This window comes from Alosa sapidissima, chromosome 22 (genome assembly GCF_018492685.1).
Source record: "Alosa sapidissima isolate fAloSap1 chromosome 22, fAloSap1.pri, whole genome shotgun sequence".
NCBI classification, from domain to species: domain Eukaryota; kingdom Metazoa; phylum Chordata; class Actinopteri; order Clupeiformes; family Clupeidae; genus Alosa; species Alosa sapidissima.
Genome location: NC_055978.1, coordinates 24,253,406 through 24,276,846, shown reverse-complemented (window position 1 = coordinate 24,276,846; position 23,441 = coordinate 24,253,406). Strand labels below are relative to the sequence as shown.

Genomic DNA, 23,441 nt, shown 5'->3' with positions numbered 1-23,441 from the left:
CATGGACAGTTTATCTGTATGTGTGGGGTTGGTTAACTAATGGAAAAATAAAAATATTATACATCGGGAAGTTTGGGTCTTAATTGTCACTAGTCCCTCGGTTAATAAAAAGTCTTTACCCACTCCTTCAACCCTAGGGTAACAAATATATTCTTTTTATATGTTGGCATGAGATCTAAAGTAACATATATCGACGATACATCAGTAAAATGTTGCCTCCTGAAATTCCAGGCTCGCGCGCAAAGAGCTGCCCGTGTCCATATATTTGGCGCATGAAACATTTTCTCTTTACATTAGCCTACGCAGTTGAGTGCCGCTGTATTTTGAATATTAGGTATAAATATAGCTTTACTCAATAATAAACTAATTTTGCTGAGCGCACACAAGCTCATCTTACCTCCTTCTCCTTATTGGGAGGTTACCAATAAGGTATGACGTTTGTGCTGGCGCACGGGCTCCGTGTAATTGAACAGTACTAAATGGATGCCCACCGAGACTGGTTGGTAAATACAGTTGAGAAACAGTTCTGAAAGGAAGGTAGAGGTTGGAACTTGGGTTTGGAAATTCTCGTTTATTGCTGTTTTCTTTCAACAACCTTGACATTGTCTGAGGCAGTTTGGATCGTTTAGTGCCACACGAGTAGCGACACCAGGTGAGTTCGTTGATTTTCAAGTTGTAACAGGGTTGAAACATTTTAATGTGAGAAAATGTATGTGTGGCTGTTGTAAGCTTTGACTTTAAAGACAAACCTGATTGGATGGATAACTGTTTTATTTATTTGTGATGAGATGCAAATGAACATTGTCTACAATTACGTAGTTATACTTTTACGCGCATACCCAATAAGTGTAAACTTTCCAAATGGTTGACATTTGTCATTTTTAGTGAATATGTAATGGAATTTAAAAGTCACCTGAAACCTAATACCGCAATGCTGCATTCCACAGAACCGCACAATGCCGCTCATGAGAACGCTGTTCCTACTGGCTGTCCTTTGCGCACCCACCTCAAGTCTGTGCTTCCGACTGTATGAAACCGAATCTAACTTTCTGTGCAGTAATGAGGTCCTCTCAGGAGCGAAGAGTGACGAGCAGCCCAACAACGTGCTCTTAGACGGACGGGGCTTCCTCTTTGGGTCGGGAGAGAACGTCGAATCTGCGGAATCTCGCGAAAAAAGGACATACCCGGCACCTAACTACAGGTTCCTGAGCCACACACAGCTGAGGAGTAAGATGTACAGGAACAACGCAAAAGGCAGCCGGCGCAGCAAGGTTACTCTCTCCCTAGATGTTCCGACCAACATCATGAACATCCTTTTCGACATTGCCAAAGCCAAGAACCTGCGAGCCAAGGCGGCAGACAACGCTCGTTTGATGGCACAAATTGGAAAAAGGAAGTGAATCCATAACTACCCAATGACTTTTCATCATAATGAGTTTATTTGTTGTTGTGTCATTTTTGTTATCCTGGCTAATAATTTTCTGAGTCCACAAGTTTGCTGGACTGACAGGCATTAGCCCATAGACAGGAATATCCTGGCTGATAAGTACCGTTTGTAAACGTTTCCATGTGCGCAAAAAATAAGAAAAAAACGACCATGATGAACATTCAACTTCGTTGTTAAATGGACATACCCCCTGTAAACCACACCTACGCTTGCAATAATGCACTGAGTATGAAGAATTACACTGAGAAGTGTTTCTGCCTATTGGCAGGATACGAAATAAAATCATCCAAATAATTAAAAGCTAAAGGGACGACAAAGAATAATGTATCCATTGTGTTAAGTCGGCTCTGTTTGGATATATGGAAATAAACTTTATGTTCAGAGCGGCATAAAATAGTCTCATCCGTCCCATACTTTTAGACTTCTTGCTACTTTGCTCATTTGTATATAAAGTTGCATAAACATGAATAGCTTTTGCATTTTCATTTTGATATTGTAGCCAATTGTGGACTAGAGATAGCCTACAGATACCTATGACTTAAAACTTAGCATAAGTTGTTTAGTTGATGCGCATAGCGCAATATGTCAAGAAGTAGACTCTGCTTAAGTAAAATGAGCGCATGGAGAAAATCATCAAATATTTTTATACCTGGAAGGATTATTTATTTTCCTTTAATAAATAAAGGCAAATGAAATAAAGAATTCATCTAATGTTCATTTCCATGTTACATTTGACGTTTTCATTTCTGTAGAAGAGCTTAAGTTCAGTTAATTTAGGCGTAGCCTATCTTCAATTCAATGAATTCGAGATGGATCACAGATCAACAGATTCTTCTGGGGAAATTCTGAAACATCCAGCACACAGCCTACATTATAATTAAAATGTATTTTATCCTTACTGAATTTCATAAACTAAGTAAAGTTACACTTTATGTTGAATACATTATTATTTGTACTGGACATTCCAGATTCATTTGGTGATAGTGTAGCCTAATCAACAACATGGTGATGGAAATGGTAGCCTATGGTTTTACCATGCACATATGCTATAGGCTACAGAAAAAGGCTATACAGACACGACGAGTGAATGTTTCAATTTGGGTTTTCTTCGAAGCAATGCACTATGAAACAGTAAATCTTTCCATATTGATCTGTCTTTGCGGTTAGAGTTGGCCAATCTAGGGTTTGGTTATCTCCCCATATTGCTTTAGGGCTTAGGTCTCTTGGACATTGATTAGTCTCTCAAATGAGGGCCTTATATAAAGTTACAAGTGTCTTTTGTGGGTCAGACATGGACTGTAAAATTAAATATCAGCCAAATCCAATCAAGCAATTTAAAAATGAGATGAGCTGAATGCCTTTCTGTCGCTGACCCAAGGGTGGCGGTGTTACACGCACGAAGTTCCCGTTCATATGCACCGACTGCAAGAAGAAATGACGGCACGCTGTGACGTCGAATTCGTCGACGTGTAGCAAAAATTTAGCTGCCCCAGCTGACGACGTGGAAGTCCAGACCTATGATCTGAAGGAGTACACAGAAAGACCACTCGTTACTCAAAACATTCCGCATAATGATTAAGAAATTTGACAAGAAGGATGAGGAGTCAGGTAAGTTATTTGTCTATTTTTCAGGGTGGCTGTATACGTTTAATTATGTTCGCTGCCTACCGCTAAGTTAGCTGAAGCTTTCAGCTCAGATAGTGTTAGTTGCGTTTGCTAGCTAGGCTAGTACAGAAAAAAGGTTGCAGGCCTTGACAATTAAATCACTTGGAGTTATACGTTGGGAATAAGTTAATTTATTTCCTAATGCATTTTTAGCAAAGCATGCCCGAAAATACTTTCATACAGCTCAACAGTGAATGTGACATTGCTCTCCAGCGAGCTAACTGGTAAATGAGCATACAGAAGTCAAAGTTAGCTAACGTTTGTTAGCTGCATGCATTACCTTGCGAATAAATGTAAGGGAATCTTTCTTGGTGTACCTCCACTGAATAATACTGCCGTGAAGTAATACAGAATACATTAATAATGGAATTGTTGCTCTGTCTTACAACTAATGTTGATTGCTAAGCAGATAACGTTAATGATGTTAGTAAAACAAAAGTCGTATGATTAGCCATAGCCATCAATACGGAAGTGTCATGTTGTATCTGGAAAGAAGAGTCCTTACTACAACGAATCCTCCTCTTTTCATCGGTCAAGTAATGTAGTAAATGTACTGTGTTATCTTGGTTCTAAGAATGTATTGGCTAGAGGTTGCATATTGTGTAATCATCATTACACTACCCAGCTAACGTTAGCAATTAGGATGACGTTGACAGCTGCACCGTGCAAATAGTGCTCTGCCTACTCAGTTGTCCTGAACTTGCATTTCTTACACTTCGTGTCAATGTTGTGTCATTAAACGTGAGTATTGAGAATAGCCGGACGGCTGAAACGTCTGCTCTTGCTCTCAAAATTAAATGGAAAAACTCCTTAATGTAGACTTTGTTTAAGTCATTTCTTTCAGTGTGCGAACTACTCTCTCTCTCTGTCATTGAACGTAAAATGCATGAACGTAAAATAAATGCTCCTTGTTGGTGCCCCCCCCCACCTTTCTTATGCAGCCCTTGCCACTTAATCTACTAAACCCCTCTTCTACTGCACTTTTTACCCCCCCCCCCCCCCAATAAATGCACAAATAGGCTGACACCAGACATAATTTCACTGCATTTCTTACTTCCAGTAACTATATGCACGTGACAATAAACTTCCTTGTATCCTTGTAAAGAAATAACTCTCATCACCTCTTGTAGGAAGTGGCTCCAATCCATTTCAGCACTTGGAGAAGAGTGCCGTGTTACAGGAGGTACATACAAATTGCTTTATTGCCACCGGTCATTGGTAGCTGATCATTTTGTCTGACAAGTTTTGGTGATATATCTTAATTTTTTTCTCTTGTAGGCTCGTATTTTCAACGAGACCCCCATAAACCCACGAAGATGTCTCCACATCCTCACCAAAATAATCTACCTCCTTAATCAGGTTGAGTATTTGATTTGGTCTTGCCCTGTATTCACAAGGTTTAATTTGATGCATACAAATTTGATGAATGTGACACTATTTCAATTTGTAGGGGGAGCATTTTGGAACGACCGAGGCCACTGAGGCATTCTTTGCCATGACGAGACTCTTCCAGTCCAATGATGTAAGAATTCTGCCTAAAAATACATACACCTCAATTACTTAACCCAGTCAAGTTGTCCTTATCATACCCCATGCTTACATAAACAATTTTTACTTCTACCAGCAAACACTCAGAAGGATGTGCTACCTGACAATCAAGGAGATGGCCAACATTTCTGAGGATGTCATCATTGTGACCAGCAGGTCAGGAGTCTAGTTTTATTCCGTTTTCCTTTCCCATATGTTACTACTCGCACAGCACACATGTCAGCATTAACCATGATCTAAGCATCACTAGTGCCATGTCTGAGAATATTGGGGTGTGTGTGTGTGTGTGTGTGTGTGTGTGTGTGTGTGTGTGTGTGTGTGTGTGTGTGCTGCAGTCTGACCAAGGACATGACTGGGAAGGAGGACGTGTACAGGGGCCCTGCCATCAGAGCTCTTTGCAGGATCACTGACGTGAGTGTTCTTGCTTTCTTGTAGTTTCCCCCAGCTGTTAGTCCACTGTCTGTTTGATTCAAATTACTTAAATAATTAACACCAAAAGTATTTTGTCTTTGTTACACGGTAAACTTGTTTTGTGTTCATGTTGTGTCTCCTTTAAATAAGTTGTTAGACAGCTGTGTACCTACAGCTGTGTACCTGTATGCCCACAGCTGCAGGAAACACACAGTTGCACATTCATCTAATCTGTTTGGACCTAATTCTGATATGCTGTAAAGCACATTTGGTGGAAATGTTAATGTTTTGCTTGTGTTTGTGTTTATGTGCATCTTTGACAACAGACTACCATGCTGCAGGGAATTGAGAGGTACATGAAGCAGGCTATTGTTGACAAGGTGTCCAGCGTGTCCAGTTCAGCATTAGTCTCCTCTCTGGTAAGCCATGCTTTAAGATTGATTGAGGGCAGTGTGTATTGTCCAGGATTTTAGTTTCTGTACGATGGTATTAGCTGTGCGGGCTAACGGTTTGACTTTATGTGCAGCTCATAAGTGGTGGGGCAAACACGATTCTGTTTAGTGTCACATTATTTTGTGCATACAATTATATCGATACAGTTGCTCAAAGTTTCACACTATTTAATTATATTGTTGAATTATCTATTTTAGTTTTATTTGAGTCGGGTTTACTCAAGGTTTACTCTGATAACATTAAATTTGCTTATAACGCTGACAAGTTGGCGCTTGTTGTGCCGTTTTGTTGTTGTGCATTCAATGGTAATTTCAAATAAAAATGACTTCATAATCATACACGACGCTCCGTCTTTCACATCGGAAGTGTGGGTGTATTTCGGTTTACAACAAAAAGCGAATAGTAAGGACCTTGACATGCACCATGCCATGACAAAGTTTTTTCACTACCCCCCTACTACATTTTTGCACTTCAGTGTAGAAGATAATGTTGTTCATAGAATTAACTGTGACTTTGTGAAAGTCTTTGTGAGTTGAACAGTCTTATTTTCCTTATTTTTTGTAATGCCTTTGAATAATATGTGAGACATGAATAGCAATACTTGTTGTATCACAATATGTGAAGAATCGCAATAATATCGTATTGTGGCCCATATATCGCAATAGTATCGAATAATCAAATTTTTGCCTATTTCCACCCCTACAGCACATGGTGAAGATGAGCTATGATGTGGTGAAACGCTGGGTCAATGAAGCTCAGGAGGCAGCCTCCAGCGATAACATCATGGTCCAGGTGAGAACTATTCCAGCGTGCACACACACACACATGTACACAGTTTTCAGTTTTTGTTGCCAAGCTTCTAAATGTGGTTGCATATATTAAAAACATTCTCAGTCACTGACAACTGTACACACAAATATGCCCGTCTGTTGTGGTGCTCAAACTGGGTGCTGGTGTTAATGGTCTCTGTCTGGTCTCCTAGTACCACGCCCTGGGACTTCTCTACCACCTGAGGAAGAACGACCGCCTGGCTGTCTCCAAGATGCTCAACAAGTTCACCAAATCAGGGCTCAAGTCTCCCTTTGCCTACTGCATGCTCATCCGCATTGCCAGCAAGCTTCTGGAGGAGAGTGAGGGAGGGTGGGTATCAGTCTCGCAGCATTAGTGGTGGTATTGTAGCGTAAATAGGGTTGCATATTTTGTTGTTGTCACTGTCCCATTGTTGTTTGTCTCTGTGTTTTGATAGTCACGACAGTCCACTGTTTGACTTCATTGAGAGCTGTCTGAGGAACAAGCATGAGATGGTGGTGTATGAAGCCGCCTCTGCCATTGTCCACATGCCAAACTGCACTGCCAGGGAGCTCGCACCCGCTGTGTCAGGTAAGAACAGGTGTCACGTAGACTTCCTGGCTCCCTGGTTCTCACCTTCTGGGCTGGACACTCTCTGCCTTAACACTGCACCTGTCAGTACTTTTCAGGTGGACAAATGTTCTCATCTGTCAGTCATGCTTTGCCTTTTCTGGCACTCCATACATACTCCATACCGTCCATCTCTCTTTCCCAGCTGCCCCTGTCATCCCTCTTCCATTTATCTGCTGCTGCTTTATTTGATGAAGACGATGATGAAGGTGATGATGGTGTGTGTGTGTGTGTGTGTGTGTGTGTGTGTGTGTGTGTGTGTGTGTGTGTGTGTTTTTGTTTTTTGTTTTTCCTACAGTGCTCCAGCTCTTCTGCAGTTCCCCCAAGGCTGCATTGCGTTATGCTGCAGTCAGGACCCTCAACAAGGTAAGTCACTATGCGTACTTGTATGGAAAAATGCCTGTTTGTATATATGGAAATGATTCTCATTCATGCTGTTATAAAGTATCTCTGAAGCTTTAGATTGCAAGAGGATTGATTCAAACTGCTTTGCTTACAATAATAAATGTACTTTGTGTTGTGACCACTAGGTGGCAATGAAGCACCCATCTGCAGTGACCGCCTGCAATCTGGACCTGGAGAACCTGATCACCGACTCCAACCGCAGCATCGCCACGCTGGCCATCACCACGCTGCTCAAGACAGGCAGCGAGAGCAGCGTGGACCGCCTGATGAAGCAGATCTCCTCCTTCGTCTCCGAGATCTCTGACGAGTTCAAGGTGAGCCGTAGTGCTTTGGGGCCCAGTCCTCTGGACCTCCTCACTGCTCCTGTGGACCTCAGATCACTGCCCGCTGACGCCGTCCACTGTGTTGGGTCATCCTCTCTAGGGGCCGTTACCTCTTCCTCAAGGCACAGAATACAGCTGATGTTGAACAGGCTTCTAGTCAGGCAAACACTGGCTGGCAGACACCTCGCAAATAACCTCAGACTTATTTTCTGGTTACAATAACTAGGTCATTGGAATGTACTGTGTCTATTTCTCGGTAGCTGTTACAAAATCTAAGCAAGAAAAGGCCAAACAAATTAGATTAATATTTCAACACGGTAGTCTATGGAGTTCGCCATACTGACTGCTGTTCTGGTGGTGAGCAACGCAGACACAGGCGACGCTGAACTACCAAAAGGTAGTCGGCTTCGAGGAATCGGCATGGTTATTGTGTGGAGTGGACGCAGAAGCATAAAACAGCTTGAAGAGGCACATCTGGATGTCGGCACATTAACAGCCATTTCAGTCTGTAAGCTGAGGTGACTTGAGCGTGTTTCTGTGCTGTTCTAAGTTGTGTTGTTGTGTGTGTTTGTGTGCGTGTGTAGGTGGTGGTGGTCCAGGCTATCAGTGCCTTGTGCCAGAAGTACCCCCGCAAGCACAGCGTCATGATGAACTTCCTGTCCAACATGCTCCGAGATGACGTAAGTGTGTTTGTTTGTGTGTGTGTGTGTGGTAGTGGGCTCGCATACACACACCTCATCATGAAGCAGCCCCTCCTTCCTCAGCAGGTTTGGTTAAATGTTAATCGGCACTTAATCTGCGTCTATCCCGTTAATTCGGCAACATTTCCCCCCGTGGAGCAGTGAGCTAATAGCACTAATAAAAACAACAGAGCCCACAGTGTCAGACCAGGTGAGCCGTCTAGAGAGCGCGTTATAACCAGCACGTGTTGCCCAATGCACGCTGTGTGAAGCGCCTGAAGGGGGCCTCTGTGTTGCCACTTACACAATATGTCCACTAATGCAAGGGATTTGAACTGGACTGTGCTGTTCACAGCGTAATCCTCCAAACAATACCAATTTGTTCAACAGATAATTTAGTATTAAAATTCTCCATGCTGCAATAGGCAAGTTTTCAATACAGACATTTGCATGAATATATGTTGTGTTTTAGTATAGTATAATATATTATATAAGTATATTATCTGTCTATGGAACCTGTCTATTCCATGATATTTATGTAAAAGTTAAATATGTACATTTATGTGTACATACATTTTATATTTGCATTCTACATTTAAATACATGGAGATGTTGACTAAAGACCTTACTTAGATAATGGAATTCTAACATTCCTCCGGGTGTAGGGTGGTTTCGAGTACAAGCGGGCCATCGTGGACTGCATCATCAGCATCATCGAGGAGAACCCGGAGAGCAAGGAGACGGGCCTGGCGCACCTGTGCGAGTTCATCGAGGACTGCGAGCACACGGTGCTGGCCACCAAGATCCTGCACCTGCTGGGCAAGGAGGGTCCGCGTACGCCCTCGCCCTCCAAGTACATCCGCTTCATCTTCAACCGCGTGGTGCTGGAGAGCGAGGCTGTCCGTGCTGGTGAGACACTCACTCACTCACTCACATACTCACACACACACACACACACACACACACACACACACACACTTTTCACAGGCAGTCGATCATGGCATACCATGAGACACGCATACATATGCATTAATATACATACACATGCAAAGAGACACAAATGTCAACCCCGTACATATTATTGGGGCTTCAGACAAGAGTGGAAAGGCAACCACCTGTTTAAACATTTTATATGGCAGTAAACTAATAGAATAGCTATGGAGACTATTTTTGCAACTAGATGTTAGAGGTGGTCTAGGTGCACAGATCACGCTGAATCTTTATTGTGCATATGAATAACCAGCCCCTCAGAGCATCTCAACTGGCCCCTTAGCCCAAAGTGAACAGACGTGTTTGATGCATTTTGATCAGGCCACTGGGACTGAAGCCAAACCCTGTTCCCTGTGGTTGCACCCTCTCGATCTGCTTTAGCTAATCTGTAAAGATTTTCACACCTTTTAAAACCAAGTTTTACTGTTGTTTCATCGTGCATACTTGTGCTGGTATGTGGCATCAAAGGGTTTCCTGGAAGTTGGTACTTAGGGCCTTGAATCTCTCTCTCTCTTTCTTTCTTTCTTTCTTTATTTCTTTCTTTCTTTCTTTCTTTCTTCTCTCTTCTCTCTCTTTACTCTCTCTCCCTCTCTCTCTCATTTTTATTTATACGCACACACACACACACACACACACACACACACACACACACACACACACTCCTCATCTCCTCATCACAGCTGTGTGTTACGTGCTCTTGCCACTGCTGATTTGATTGTAGTGTAGATTGTAACTGCTCTGTGTTTGTGTGTCTGCTCCAGCTGCAGTAAGTGCTCTGGCCAAATTTGGGGCCCAAAACGACGACCTGTTACCAAGCGTGCTGGTGTTGATGCAAAGGTACGACTCCCCTTCCCATTTCCATTTCATGTGTCACTGCTCTTGTATTACCATATTTTACATTTTGTGTAATGTATGACTCACAGGAACAGTTAGGGGGGAAAAGGAAGTGTGTGAGTGTTAGGTGTATCTTACTCCTGTGTGTGTGTGTGTGTGCGTTTGTGCGTGCGCAGGTGTATGATGGACAGCGATGACGAGGTGAGAGACAGAGCCACCTTCTACATGAACGTGCTGCAGCAGAAACAGAAGGCCCTGAATGCCGCCTACATCTTTAACGGTGAGCCCCTGGCCAACACGTCCACAGGTGCTCAGACCATGCTCACTGTATTCTGGGCTACACTTCAGGTTGAGAGTGAAAATATTCTGGATAAAAGTTGTACTATGTGTGTCAATTTAATGTGAGGCGTCACTCATCAAAGTCTGAATGGACTGAAACATCTTCCACATCATCTTGTCTGTATGGTTCCTGTTAAATGGACAAAAGAAACCAAGACTTTTTCTGTTTTCCGAGTCTTTTTATACAGTAGTTATGTGTTGATTGTTCTGATGCATATAGCATTGTCATTTCTTGACCTGGGCCATGTCCTCAGGAGTATGGACTCGTGTGGTCAGATTGTAGTGATGGGCAAATGAAGCTTTGGTGAACCACTGAACCACAGCAGTGTGAACCTAGCGACACTAGCTGAAAAGCAAAAAGATGGCCGCCACACATACATTTTTCAACATAGTCCTTAGCAAACCAATATTTTTGGTTACATATACTGGTTTGGGTAAGGACTTTTATGTTAAAATCTACATGTGGCAGCCATATTGGATTTTTTCATTAGTGTTGCTAGCTTCACACTGCTGTGGTTTAGTGGTTCACCAAAGCTTCATTTGCCCATCACTATCAGATTGTACTTGTACTTTGTGCGTGTCCTCCTCTCATTGGGCTGTTTCTTTCCTCGCAGGGCTCTCGGTGTCTGTGCCTGGCCTGGAGAAGTCTCTGCACCAGTACACGCTGGAGCCCACAGAGAAGCCGTTCGACATGAAGACGGTGCCTCTGGCGACCCAGCCCATCTCCGAACAGAAGACAGGTAGGCCTCGGTCGAAAAGACGTCTGAACTTGCACTGTGCTAAATTTGTGAAATCGCTTTGAAACCATCCGACCTCTAGTACACCTGCAGCTGAAAAGCGCTGGCGTTGGCCATGTTGTTCTTTGGCACCATAACAAGCAGGATTTACAAAGAATTTTTAGTGTGTCTGGAAATGGTTTGTTGTTGCCCAAGTTGTAATTAAGTGAAAATTTGCCCAGATATGCTCTGCGTGCTTCAAAATGACCTGTCGAGGTATGTTTTCCAGAAATCGCACCAGTTGCCACCAGCAAGCTTCCCGAGAAGCTGGCCCCGTCGCGGCAGGACATCTACCAAGGTTGGCTCCCTCCCCACAACTTGATAAGCTTTAGTTAAAAGCAACAGTTCTGAGTAAGCTATTGCTTTTTAGATTAGAACAACAACAAAATCAGCTGTTGAAAACCCCATGGAGTTGTTTTGGCTTCCTCATTTTTCATGATTCCATAATACATGTGTGCTTATTTAATAGATATATACATATATATTTTAATACACTACATATTTTGGTATGCTACCTCCATCCTTTGTCTTCTCTCACTTTCTCATGTCCTCCTTTCTTGCATTCGCCCTCCATTCTCCCCCCCCCCCCCGACTACAGAGCAACTGTCGGGTATCCCCGAGTTCCAGGGCCTGGGGCCGCTCTTCAAGTCGTCGGAGCCCGTGCAGCTGACGGAGGCCGAGACGGAGTACGTGGTGCGCTGCATCAAGCACACGTTCACCGGCCACATGGTCTTCCAGTTCGACTGCACCAACACGCTCAACGACCAGCTGCTGCAGCGCGTGATGGTGCAGATGGAGCCGTCGGAGGCCTACGAGGTGCTGCAGTACGTGCCCGCCACCAACCTGCCCTACAGCCAGCCGGGCTCCTGCTACACGCTGGTGCGCCTGCCCGAGGACGACCCCACCGCAGGTCAGACTCACACAGACTCCTGCGTGCGTGCGTGTGTGTGTGTGTGTGTGTGTGTGTGTGTGTGTGTGTGTGTGTGTGTGTGTGTGCGTGCGTGTGTGAGAGATTGACAGCCTCACAGTGTCCCCTAGTTTTAAGAAGAGCGAAAGAGTGTGTAAATATGGTTAGATGGGTTGTTTGAGGACTACTGCTTGAAATGTCATATTCAAAGGATGTGTCATGGGAATTGAGTATCCTGCTTCTCTCTCTCTCTCTCTCCAGTTTCTTGTACGTTCAGCTGCACTTTGAAGTACCTGGTGCGTGACTGTGACCCCAACACAGGAGAGCCAGATGACGACGGTTACGACGACGAGTATGTGGTACGTGCAATATCAGCAGCACTGACACCGTCTCAGCCATCAGAGTGGACACGCAATGATGTGTTTAAACCAAAACCGGTTGAAGCTAACCTAGTCCTCCTCTTTTTTTTCCCCCATTCACTCCATTTTCCTCTTTCCTTTTTTCCCCCCCCTTGTTCTCCTCCCTGCTAGTTGGAGGATCTGGAGGTAACGGTGGCAGACCACATCCAGAAGGTCTTAAAACCCAACTTCGGCGCCGCCTGGGAGGAGGTGGGCGATGAATTTGAGAAAGAGGAGACGTTTGCGCTGGCCTCCGTACGAACATTGGAAGGTAAATAATACATCGCTAGTCAATGCACTGTCATTTAACAATACAAATAGGGTGTGCTTTTGACTATGGGTCCCTCAATATAATTATCAAGATCAACTACCAGTAGAGGACTATGATAGTTTTATTGTATTTGTTATAGTTTGTGATATGTTTTCAAGGATGCCTCCTCTCTCAACTTGACTCTGCCTGGTTGATCTAGTGGACTGTGAAAACATGATTGTCCTTGTAATCTGCTACATGGCAATTGTAGGGTGTGTGGACTTGTAGTATCCAAAATAGTAATCAACAAGGTGACCAATACACCTCAACTCACTCTGTGTCTGTATGTGTCTTTCTCCACAGAGGCAGTCAACAATATCATTAGCTTCCTGGGTATGCAGCCATGTGAACGCTCTGACAAAGTCCCAGAGAATAAGAACTCACACGTGCTGTTCCTCGGTGGTGAGAAAATACACTGGCATCTTCCCATTTTCCCCCCCGATCCATATCTAGTGAACGTTTGTAAAAGCAGTATTCCACTATTTGTAAAATGTATTTTGTTGAACCCCGCTCTTTGGAGTGCATATTTTAGATGTCCGTCTGTTCTGACTTCTGATGTGCGTGCGCGTGTGTGTGTGTGTGCGTGCGTGTGTGTGTGTGTGCTTTTCCATTGGCAGGTGTGTATCGTGGCAGTCATGACGTGCTAGTGCGCGCTCGTCTGGCCCTGGCAGATGGCGTGACCATGCAGGTGACGGTCAGGAGCAGCGAGGAGACCGTCGTAGACGTCATCCTGGCCTCTGTGGGCTAGACGGCCAGACAGGACGTCACGACTGGGCCGAGGACGAGGATCGCTTCGTTTTTTCCTCCTCCACCCAGAGAGCGAGTTAGTCAGTCGTGCTTTTAAGGACTCTTATCCTCCATCACTACCCCCCTCCTCGCCCCCTCTCCATCACAGCCAACTATTTCAGTGCTATCTACTACAGGAGAGCCAACAAGATGAAAAAAGTGTCAAGTTCTAATCAAAAGTCCGACTCAAACAGAAGGAAAACAACTTACTTGTGTATGGCCCACAGAGTTATTTTCAATGCCTCACAAATGATCGATGTATTGCCTTTCTATCTCCTTTGTTTGTCTTGCCGTTTATCTTGGATTCGTGTTCTCTCTCCAGCAGAATGTGGTCTTCATTGTGGGCTGTGATGCCGCTTCATTTTCGTATATTAACACAAATAAATGATGAACAAGGGATTACATAATCTGTGTCGGAATGTAAATGTAAAGTGCGAAGTAGGCGATAGAACACTCCAGGATAATGTTCCTATGTTCTATGAAAAGGTAGGGGAGAGAGTCAGATAAACATCACATTTTTAAAAAATATGTTTTAATAAAAGGCATCATCAAAACATTTGTACATTAGCCACATCACAGTGGGCATACACGCTGTTAGGGAACAAAAGTGAGTCTGCCTGAGCTGCTCATCCTTATTCATTAGAATTATGATAACACCACATGCATTTTTGGCCCATTAGTTACTCGTGTTCGGTTAGAAGGCTTTCACATTCATTTCACTGTTTAAAAATAAGTCTGCTGGCCTACTGTGAAAACATTTACATAATTGCCCACTGTGATATCACCCAGCTGGTGAGATGTCTATTAGCCACTGAGAGCAGCATGTGGCTTTATTGTTGGTGGAGTCACGTCACTACAGCCGCAGTAGTGTTGTGCAGTGGTCTGCATTTCCAGCAAAGCACTGAGGATTTGCACAGGACAGGAGTCTGTCGGAGTCAAATCCACTTGTGGCTAAATAATCCCGACCCTCAAAAGGAGTTGATGAAGTTGAGATATGCGTTCATGAACCCTGTGGGGTCCTCTAGTTGTGGGTAGTGGCTGATGTGCTCGTCCAGGACGGACACTGTGGATCTCTGAACCATTTTGCTAAACAGAGAAAGAGAAGGCTGTGCTCAGATAAAAGTTATGAAAGACATAACACATTACATTAAGTTATTTATGCAGGTCAGTACTGTGAATTTCAATACAGCAACTCTAGAAAAGATTCTCACAGTCTATCATTTCTTTTCATTAGTAGTATATTTAATGGTACAAACACTCAGACGTATAGTCCTTTTAAAGAGCATGTCCTCGTCAACACATAATCCCAACGTTAGCAGAGAATATCTTTTGTTTAAGCCCTGTCTGTCTACGGGGTTCACTGGAGGAAAAAGTGCAAGCTTCAGTGCTGAGGAGGCTGGAGGGGGAGGAGGAGGATTAGGCTGCGAGGATGAACTCACTGGTAGTGCCGGATGAACTGGGGGTGGGGATTGACTGGATCCAGTGGACCGTAGATCATGTGAACTGGAGGACAGAAGTTGGATTGACATACATAAGCGCTGCAGAGGAGGTTTCTAGAAAGTTCTTTGTTGAAATACTTTAAATACACTTGAAGCATTAGGTCAATCTTTGTTATTACCAAAATTAGCCTACTGTATGACGCTAAATGCCGTTATACCTCCATGTGTGTCACAAGTCCTTCATTCTTGTGTAGAATTCATAACTCTGCACAACGGGTGTGTATCCATAAACGAAAAAGACCCGCAAAAAGTGCCCCAGTGGTTAAGTCACCAGGCCGCAGATGGGGTAATAGGCTCAAGGGAGATTACCTGCTGCTAAGCAGCTTACTTTCAATGAATCACTCCACACTCGAACAGTTTGAGGAAACGCGCCACCCTGAGTATGTCGTTCACTCGGGTTTGCTAAAGCTCACAAGTGACTGCTCTTGTGAGTGATTCAATAGACTGTGGGTGTCTGTGAAAGACACAGGTCTCCTGTACTGCATCTCTAGTAACTGAGAGTATTGAGCCAAATGAACACAATCATAAGGGATGAAGAGGATAAGGACAATGCAAACGCATTGAGAGAGCTACATGGTCAAGCAGAAATGTACATCTGCAGTCTGTAATATACTGTCACCATGGGCGGATTATGAACTTTCGGGCCCCTGGGCCCTGATGTATTACGGGGCCCCCACTTATTGTCGTATATGTGGAAGGGGGGTTTGGGGGTCCTCCCCCAGAACATTTTTAATTTGTTTGATGTGATTTCCTGTATTCTGGTGCATTTTGGGGATGGCCAATACTAAATTCAATCAGATTCATAGCCTACATCCTGATTTGTTGATATTGAGGCAATGATTCCATGCAAAGGCTTGGGCTTCAGGGCCCCCTGACCCCCTGGGCCTGGGCCCGGTAGGCCCGTGCAGTAATCCATCCCTGACTGTCACAATGCCCTGTAATTCACCAAAACAAATCTCATGTATCTCATGCCTCTTAGAGATTGGTTCTGGTCTTCCATTTCCACAATCCAAACAACCAACTTTAATAATCAGGTCACCTGGATTAGAGACATCACTCTAGACGTGAGGGTACCCCAAAGTTCAGCCTAGCCCTGCAGATACGTTCCGCAGTCTTACCAGGGACGTGTGTTGACGTGAGAGCCCCCACCCATCGGTCTCGGTGTTTGAGTCTCTGGTTAATGAACTGCAGGATACTGGGGAGAGAGAAGCCAATGGTCAAATCTCCAGAGACAATAACAGCAACACCATGTGTTGATGAGCAGTAAATAAGAGGGACAAAGTCCCAGAGCGCTGGCGTTGGGATCTGGGATCAGTGTTGAGTCTACAGAATCTGTTGCCACCCACACTGCGAAAATTAGCTTTTGGGGACCACTGAATCTGCTCATGTGGATTCAGGCAAAACCACCACAAACCAAGACTGCCTGTCATTATCAAACCTCAAACAATTGGACAAGAATAAAGGCTGCTTCTTTCCCAATCCCCTTTCAAAGGCACACGTTTTGAAATTTTTAACTCAATTAGCCAGATCACATTTAAGGCAATTTTTTCTCACTATCACTAAATGCCTTCCCTATTCTTAGACACACATTTGTCATGTACAAGACCTAAATGTAAAACATCATGATGCTGATGACTTTATATGCAAACAACCTCCACTTCCAAATGCCTACCTGTCCATGACGAGATTCCCATCCTTGAAGCGGATGCCTGTCCACATGTCCCAGTACTCTGCATCGGTGGGCTGGGTGAAGGGCCCAAATACCTCTCCTATGCTGGAATCAGAAAGGTGGACACTCAATCAGTTCACTGCTGTGGCTGCATAGAGCTTATAGTAACAGTGAAAAGAGCCTTCACCACCCAAACGCCTCTTAAAAATAATAACAGTCTAGAAAGCAGACGATTGTAAGTATAACTTGGGCTGGATGTCAACATGTCGCAGCATGCAGTCTCACAGGCGTGATCAGGGCCCTGTTCAATGAGCTTGACCTCATTTATGTCCACTTATCTGGAGTCAGTCACGACATTCTTTGTTCCGCAGATAACAAAGACATAACAAACAACCCAGGCGCTTAGGTAGCCCAACATGGCAATGTTTTCCACGGGCCTCGCCTGTTCAGATCTGATAACTGGGCCTGCGCATGGAGGTGGAGGTGGGAGCCGCTCACCCTCGAGAGAAGAGCATGTAGTTCATGAGACGAGTGAGCACTGGGGTTATAATGCCACCGTCCTTCAGCACCTGTGGACAGAAATGGACGTTTGAGTGAAAGTGTGTGGCCACTGGCTTCACTTGAGGTGCAATCACTGAAAAGAGATGATGCAAAATTAGGCTCGGATTCTCTGGGTGATTGTGAATAAGAGCTAATTGAAGTGTCTAGCATGTATGTGAGTAACGTGATACAGACTACACTCATCCATACACCATTCTCTTCGGTGTATAACAAACAATATGACATAATCAGTAAACAGTGGAAACAAAGCACCATCAAATATACCAAAGTCTTTAAAAAATCCCTTCATTGGCAATATTTTAACTGACAGGAGTAGCAGTGGCTCGTCTGTCTGCTCATAGTACTAAACTCTGCAAGCCTGCATCTGCATGATAAACAATGGCCAGTGGTCAGAGCTTCTGCCTGTAGTCATAACTTCTGGGGGTGTCCCTTGATGCACAGATGCGTCCAGTTCCATGGACTAGAGGCCAAAGTGTACCCTGACGACGTGCAGTGTGTCTGAGTACGTGTCCTGACGTCAAACCATAAACACGATGGGCATCTGTCAAGTATTTCAACTCGTGGCTTAGTTGGCACATGCCAGTAAATGAAGGCAGCCTTGCTTGCACCATTGTTTTCTCTGTGGTATAAGAGGTCATTTGAGGACATGACTGTGGTTTATTGTTATTGAAAAACATTATTTATCTTACTTATAAAATCCTGGAACAGCGACTGGAACAGGGAAAATAAATGACACTAACAAATGCTGATCCAAACAATGTACTGTACCAGCAGTCCTATGTTTTCTCAGTCACTATAGTCAACATGACAACAACACACTGAATCTTGTACTCAGAGAGAGGTGAACATAGAGGATTAAATCACTCTCCGTGCAAACCCTTCAGGGGAAAAGAAAAAAAGGTAGAAGAGAGGCAAGTTGGCTGATTCAAAGCAAAAAGACATGCTTCTGCACTCGTGGCTTCTCAGTGGAGTGGTCATTTATAGTGCCCCGTATTAAATAGTGTTGTTGTAAATGGTGAGACCAATTGGACAAGAATAAAGGCTGCTTCTTTCCCCATCCCCTTTCAAAGGCACACATTTTGAAATTTTAAATGGTGAGACTTTGTCCTTACAGCATCCACAATCGAATGTTGCCTAATTTGAAAATGCATAGGATCAGGACAGAACTTGACATAAACCTGTCCAAACTGTGCCATAGTTATGGCCCTAGTTTTCACAGAGATAATTCAAATTGTGTTGTTATGGTTGGTTTTGTTTGGAGTTTAATTTAAGCCTTTTGCCTTTCACTGGGAAAAGACAGTGAATATTGACAGGAAAAGATTGAGAGGGAGACTGGGAGTAGTCAGCAAGTAACCACTGTCAGATTCAAACCCTGAGAAACCCCTGACAAACACAGGACAGACCCCTCTCACTCACCTTCTGCAGAAATCTGGGGTGGTGCGTCTCTGGGAATATCCCTACAATAATAATAATGATAATAATAATAATAATAATAATAAGCTTTATTTATATAGCACCTTTCATACACAGAATGCAGCTCAAAGTGGTTTACATTTGGAACATTTAACACAATAATATAGAAGAAAATAATAATAACAATAATACATTTTGAGGCTAACGCAGCAAGTTGTTGCGGTAGTTTATATACATAGGCTTTGCTAACAAATGCTTAGGCTAACAAATGCTCCCCATTGATGTGGACTCGGTTAGTCTTAGTATGTTCTTAGCATTTGTTGTGTTTTATATGAATCTATATACAGACGTTTAAGGAACACGACGACCAGAAGACTGGCAGCCGTAACCCTTAACCCCCTACATGCATGCCATATGGCAACAGTGGCAAGGAAAAACTCCCATATTCCCGGAAGAAACCTTGAGTAGAACTCGACTTAATAGGGGGAGCCCATCTGCTTCTGGCTGGCTGCAGCTCTATTGGCAGCAGTCAAAGCAGAAGACAGCAGTTGAAGCAGTCGAACCCAGAAGCATCATGCCAGTCAGTTCTTAGAGCCCTCCACACAGTGTGCATATGCAACATAACCACAACATCAGTGGTGTGACAGTGAAAAGAGCTTGTACCAGATAATATGAAGTGGTACAAACTACTGGCAGCATTGCTACAAGACACAAACTCTATCACAATATATTACAGACCGTATTAGTCTGTTAATTTAAGTAGAGTTGTTACTTTCTATACATGTCATAACACTCTTACCTCCATTGGAGAGGCATAAACTTTTAATTGCCAGGTGTCCTGTTCGATTGTGTTCACTCCTTCACACAGAGACACAGATTGGGTTGGGGAGAGGGACAGGGACAGAGAGGAAAGGAGCAACTTACATATCAACTCAGACAAGGTTCCAGTATTCTGTCCATTTTCATGCTATCCAGTTATTAAACTACTAGTCTCAGGGGGCCACACACACCACCATGCTACATCAGTCTGGGGAGAATAGTTATGGGGTTTACATGTGGCTGAGCAGGTGGATTAACTCATTGAGTGCCAAATGCGTTGAGTGCCAAAAACGTAATATTACGTTTTTAGCTTTTTTTTTTTAATTACGAAATTAGACACTCTAACACACCTTATATGTAATTTTGGGAACTCTGTGATGAATGGAAATGAAATATATGACGATCGAAAACTCATGAAAACGCACAATCTGGACATTTTATCATAACTCGGTTGCCGCTTTGGGTCGAATCAGTGACGCATGCACGTCAGCTCAAAACCAGGCCATTTTCGTGGGTCTATCACTAGGTGGCAGTCTCGCCAGGTCACTTCCCGGAAACTTTACAGGCAACACTTCATATTTCATGAAAGACGTTATATCTCCATTTCTAGAAAAAAAAACAGCGATTTTGATGAAAACTAGCCACTGTTTAGCTTGCGATTTCTCAGGAACAGAAGCGTGTAGAAATACACGGTTTGCACCCACTGAGAGCTTAAAGTCTCACCTTTCAAACGAGCCATTGTATGTGTTCATAGCTATAACACAGAATATGCTGTGGCTGTACAAAAATCTGGCACTCTAGGACAAAGCTTCCGAAAACAGCTTGGCATTCAATGAGTTAACAGAGTTTGACATTTCTTTGCATAGTTTAGACAGAGCTAATGAACTGGTATTCATTATCAACAGACTGGTATATTTTACTTGTCAAATAGCAAGCAGGTTGGCTTCAGCTTGTGTGAATAAACGCTGGAGATGTACTCTGGAGTGCTTAAGCAACATTTGAACTGATCTGCCTCGCTTCAATCTGCACTGAAGCTGTGCCCTCACCTGTAGAGTAATTCCAGTGCTACAGTGTCTCCATAGTCATGGGACAGAATGTTGATTTTGTGGTCAGCCAGGCCAAGGTGAGTGACCAGTGCCTCCACGATGGTTGCTTGTTCAAAGATGGAGTATCTGTGGGGCCTCTGTTACAAAAGACAGTGCCAGTGTGAAGAAGATTGACTGTGGTACTGGCTCCATTTTTGAAAGGTAACATTACCTATGATTATCCATCCATCCAAAATCTACTTTAACAGAGTTTTGAGCTAACTATGAATATGTCTGTCTCTTTTACACGCAATGGCTGGACACTGTGGTGTTTAAGGAGATGGGCCATTTTTTAAAGAGGCAATAGTCAATGATTCTGTGCCCTGCTTTCCTTGACTTCACCGCTTGAAATGACAGTGTGGGCCATCTTCGTTGTTACACAACCACACTCCTATTGCTCGCTGCTGGCAATTTTTTAACATCTGGGCAATACCACGCAAAACTGTCATGTCCATAACGGCAACTAAACGCCATGGTATTTGTATGATGCGAATGATTACGTGAAAAGTTTTTCATGTAAGTTCTACAACCAAGAGTGAATGCTCAAATTTGAAGTAATCATCATTCACATCATACCATACCATGGCATTGTGTTGGCGTTATGGACGTGACAGTTTTGCGTGGAATTGCCCATGTACCCCTTAAATAGTATGACTATATCATACTATATCTGTATTTATAAACAACAGCACCTCTTTATGTTAACTTTTTCTATATGTATCCCCTTTATGAAAATGCAAACACCATTTACACGCACATGTCCTAAGTAGAAGAGAGGAAATGTATACTCACAGGTTTATCACTGAAGCCAAAACCCAAGAAGTCTAGTGCTATCACCCTGTTGAAACGCTGATTCAAAGCTTCCCAAATCTACAAACGCAACGAATCACGTAATAAAATAAAAACAATTATCATTATCATTATCATTATAGGCCAAATCCTCAAGTTAGAGATCTGAAGAAGACAACCGGAGCTTCCTCAATTCTAACTTGTGCATAGCTGCAATACAACACAATACAATATAACACTTACCTTATACCAATCATAACTTGAAGTGGGAAACCCATGTAATAGTATGACAACATCTGAGCTTCCACGAGCTCCAAAAGACTCTGTTATGGACAAAAGCAAACACCAGTTCTTGCGAAATATCATCACAAGGGAGAAGTATTTGTCTTAAGCAAAATGACCCAAAGTCCTTACCTCTATAAAATATATGACTGCCTCTGAAAGCAAAGAGGTCTCCGGTCGAACGCCAGGTCTGCAATGCTGGAGACAATTGTGGCGGTGGGACGTGCAAGTACACCGCCACCAGCGGCACGCAAATCAAGCCCACATGTAACCACCACTCCTTCATGGTGCAGCGAGAGGATTCGCAGTCTTCCTCGCCTTCGTCACTCTGCAGACAGTTGACAACAGCGCGTCTTAAAGAAGTCTAGTCTAGACAGCCTGTTTTGTTTTGCTAATCGAGTCTAGTCAAGGTAAATCATGACAAAACTAGCTTGCAAGATCTACTGCAAGTGCAAAGGTGACAGTGTCAGGGGTGCGGTTATGGGGCAGAGGCTACTCGGTCTAGTTTTCAATGTCTTCCGTGTTAACTATATCTGACCTCAACAGGGTAAAAAGCCAAAAGGTAAAGGACACACAAGGAAATGTTTATGTCAAGCCATTCAGCGCTAGCCAGCTAGCAAGCTAATATATGTCTATTTGACAGCGTCGTGGCCCTCTATTGGGTTTAAGGGGCAAAATGCAACACACGTACGGTTGAGTCGCGGCGTGTCATCCTTCTATAATCTTCCCGGTTACTTAATTAACGCCGTGTCCGCCAGAGTTTGTCTGAGTTTACGGACCTACTGTCCGCCCAGAACATATGAGACTAAAGCACGTCCATGGGGAAAGAAACCACATGACGTTTCAAGGGGCGTGTTTTGCAGTTGCACTTGCACGAGGAGGGCGCTCATCAAACCCTGCTTTTAACGCGCACTTGTCTGGCAAGGTGGGAGAGAAGCTGATGAGAGATATGTGCGGTGGTGGTGGTATACATTTTGTGTTTTGTTTTGTAGCGTTATTATTTACAGTTTGGGTAATTACATGTTCCGATGAAAACAAATGAAATATTTTGAAATAAATTAGGCTAGCCTTGGCTACAACACATTAACCAAATAACATGTTCCCTGTAATGACAAACAAGTTTACTAATACTCGTGGCAACGTTAGCACTGTACTATGATAATGTAGCCTAATGTTTTTAGTGGAATGAATGAACTGATGTAATGCTATGAAAACCCCCGTTACTTTCACAAACTACACATTCTGCTGCACTTGAGAAAAATAAACACACGTAGGCGATTATGGGGCTAATAAAACTAGAACATTTCCAATCAATTTAACAGATAACCTCCTTAACAATATTCCAATCTGGAAGTGTTTACATGCGCCACCTGCTGGAATGGAAGATTAACTTCCGCTTTCACAACTTTCCTAAAAGTCGGCAGTTAGTCCATGAGTCACAGGGGGTCGTCACTACCACTTGGGGGGTGGTGGGGGGGTGGTATATAATTCTCACTATATTTTTCTGAAAGCTACATATCTCTGGAGTATAAAATGGTATGATAACAAGTTAGATCTTGTAGCTTTGTGGCTGTGCAGGCCTTCAAAGTTGACCTCTGATTTGAAAAAAAAAAAAAAAAACACTCAAAAGAGC

At 43.5% G+C, this 23,441-nt stretch overlaps 3 protein-coding genes across 4 annotated transcripts; 2 read left to right on the top strand and 1 right to left on the bottom strand.

The window, feature by feature from the left end:
- The first annotated feature begins 415 nt into the window (after window positions 1-415).
- On the top strand, window positions 416-2,164 carry ucn3l (urocortin 3, like). Its single transcript, XM_042078800.1, has 2 exons — window positions 416-652; window positions 948-2,164. Exon 2 carries the CDS (start codon window positions 957-959, stop codon window positions 1,398-1,400), a length of 444 nt encoding a protein of 147 aa, XP_041934734.1. The 5' UTR covers window positions 416-652; window positions 948-956; the 3' UTR covers window positions 1,401-2,164.
- Window positions 2,165-2,901: 737 nt separating this feature from the next.
- On the top strand, window positions 2,902-14,095 carry copg2 (COPI coat complex subunit gamma 2). The gene is made up of 23 exons (XM_042078566.1): window positions 2,902-3,055; window positions 4,243-4,295; window positions 4,391-4,471; window positions 4,563-4,634; window positions 4,737-4,816; window positions 4,996-5,071; window positions 5,398-5,490; window positions 6,230-6,316; window positions 6,507-6,664; window positions 6,771-6,904; window positions 7,242-7,309; window positions 7,474-7,662; window positions 8,256-8,351; window positions 9,017-9,260; window positions 10,103-10,178; window positions 10,352-10,455; window positions 11,129-11,254; window positions 11,520-11,588; window positions 11,889-12,200; window positions 12,459-12,556; window positions 12,728-12,866; window positions 13,209-13,307; window positions 13,523-14,095. The coding sequence occupies exons 1-23, from the start codon at window positions 3,019-3,021 to the stop codon at window positions 13,651-13,653; spliced, it is 2,622 nt and encodes an 873-aa protein (XP_041934500.1). The 5' UTR covers window positions 2,902-3,018; the 3' UTR covers window positions 13,654-14,095.
- A 109-nt stretch (window positions 14,096-14,204) lies between these two features.
- mest lies at window positions 14,205-22,702 on the bottom strand. Of its 2 annotated transcripts, none has more exons than XM_042078567.1 (12): window positions 22,500-22,702; window positions 21,941-22,172; window positions 21,770-21,849; window positions 21,530-21,607; window positions 20,699-20,835; window positions 19,633-19,691; window positions 18,837-18,877; window positions 17,358-17,428; window positions 16,863-16,964; window positions 16,309-16,385; window positions 15,131-15,194; window positions 14,205-14,777 (listed from the first exon to the last, which is right to left on the bottom strand). In XM_042078567.1, exons 1-12 carry the CDS (start codon window positions 22,518-22,520, stop codon window positions 14,660-14,662), a joined length of 1,080 nt encoding a protein of 359 aa, XP_041934501.1. In that variant the 5' UTR covers window positions 22,521-22,702; the 3' UTR covers window positions 14,205-14,659. The 2 variants fall into 2 exon arrangements, with proteins under 2 accessions (XP_041934501.1, XP_041934502.1); XM_042078568.1 differs by having other exon boundaries at window positions 21,941-22,136; window positions 22,500-22,701.
- Between the last annotated feature and the right edge of the window lie 739 nt (window positions 22,703-23,441).

Bases quoted from the DNA above. Each gene is read 5' to 3' on its own strand.
- ucn3l (XM_042078800.1), top strand. From the start codon at position 957: ATGCCGCTCATGAGAACGCTGTTCCTACTGGCTGTCCTTTGCGCACCC.
- copg2 (XM_042078566.1), top strand. From the start codon at position 3,019: ATGATTAAGAAATTTGACAAGAAGGATGAGGAGTCAG. The intron at 3,056-4,242 runs GTAAGTTATTTG...CACCTCTTGTAG, and splicing joins CAAGAAGGATGAGGAGTCAG to GAAGTGGCTCCAATCCATTT. The intron at 11,589-11,888 runs GTTGGCTCCCTC...CCCCGACTACAG, and splicing joins GCGGCAGGACATCTACCAAG to AGCAACTGTCGGGTATCCCC.
- mest (XM_042078567.1), bottom strand. From the start codon at position 22,520: ATGACACGCCGCGACTCAACC. The intron at 17,429-18,836 runs GTGAGTGAGAGG...TTCTGTCCACAG, and splicing joins ACCCCAGATTTCTGCAGAAG to GTGCTGAAGGACGGTGGCAT. The intron at 16,386-16,862 runs GTAGGCATTTGG...CTCTCTCCCCAG, and splicing joins GGGAATCTCGTCATGGACAG to TATCCTGCAGTTCATTAACC.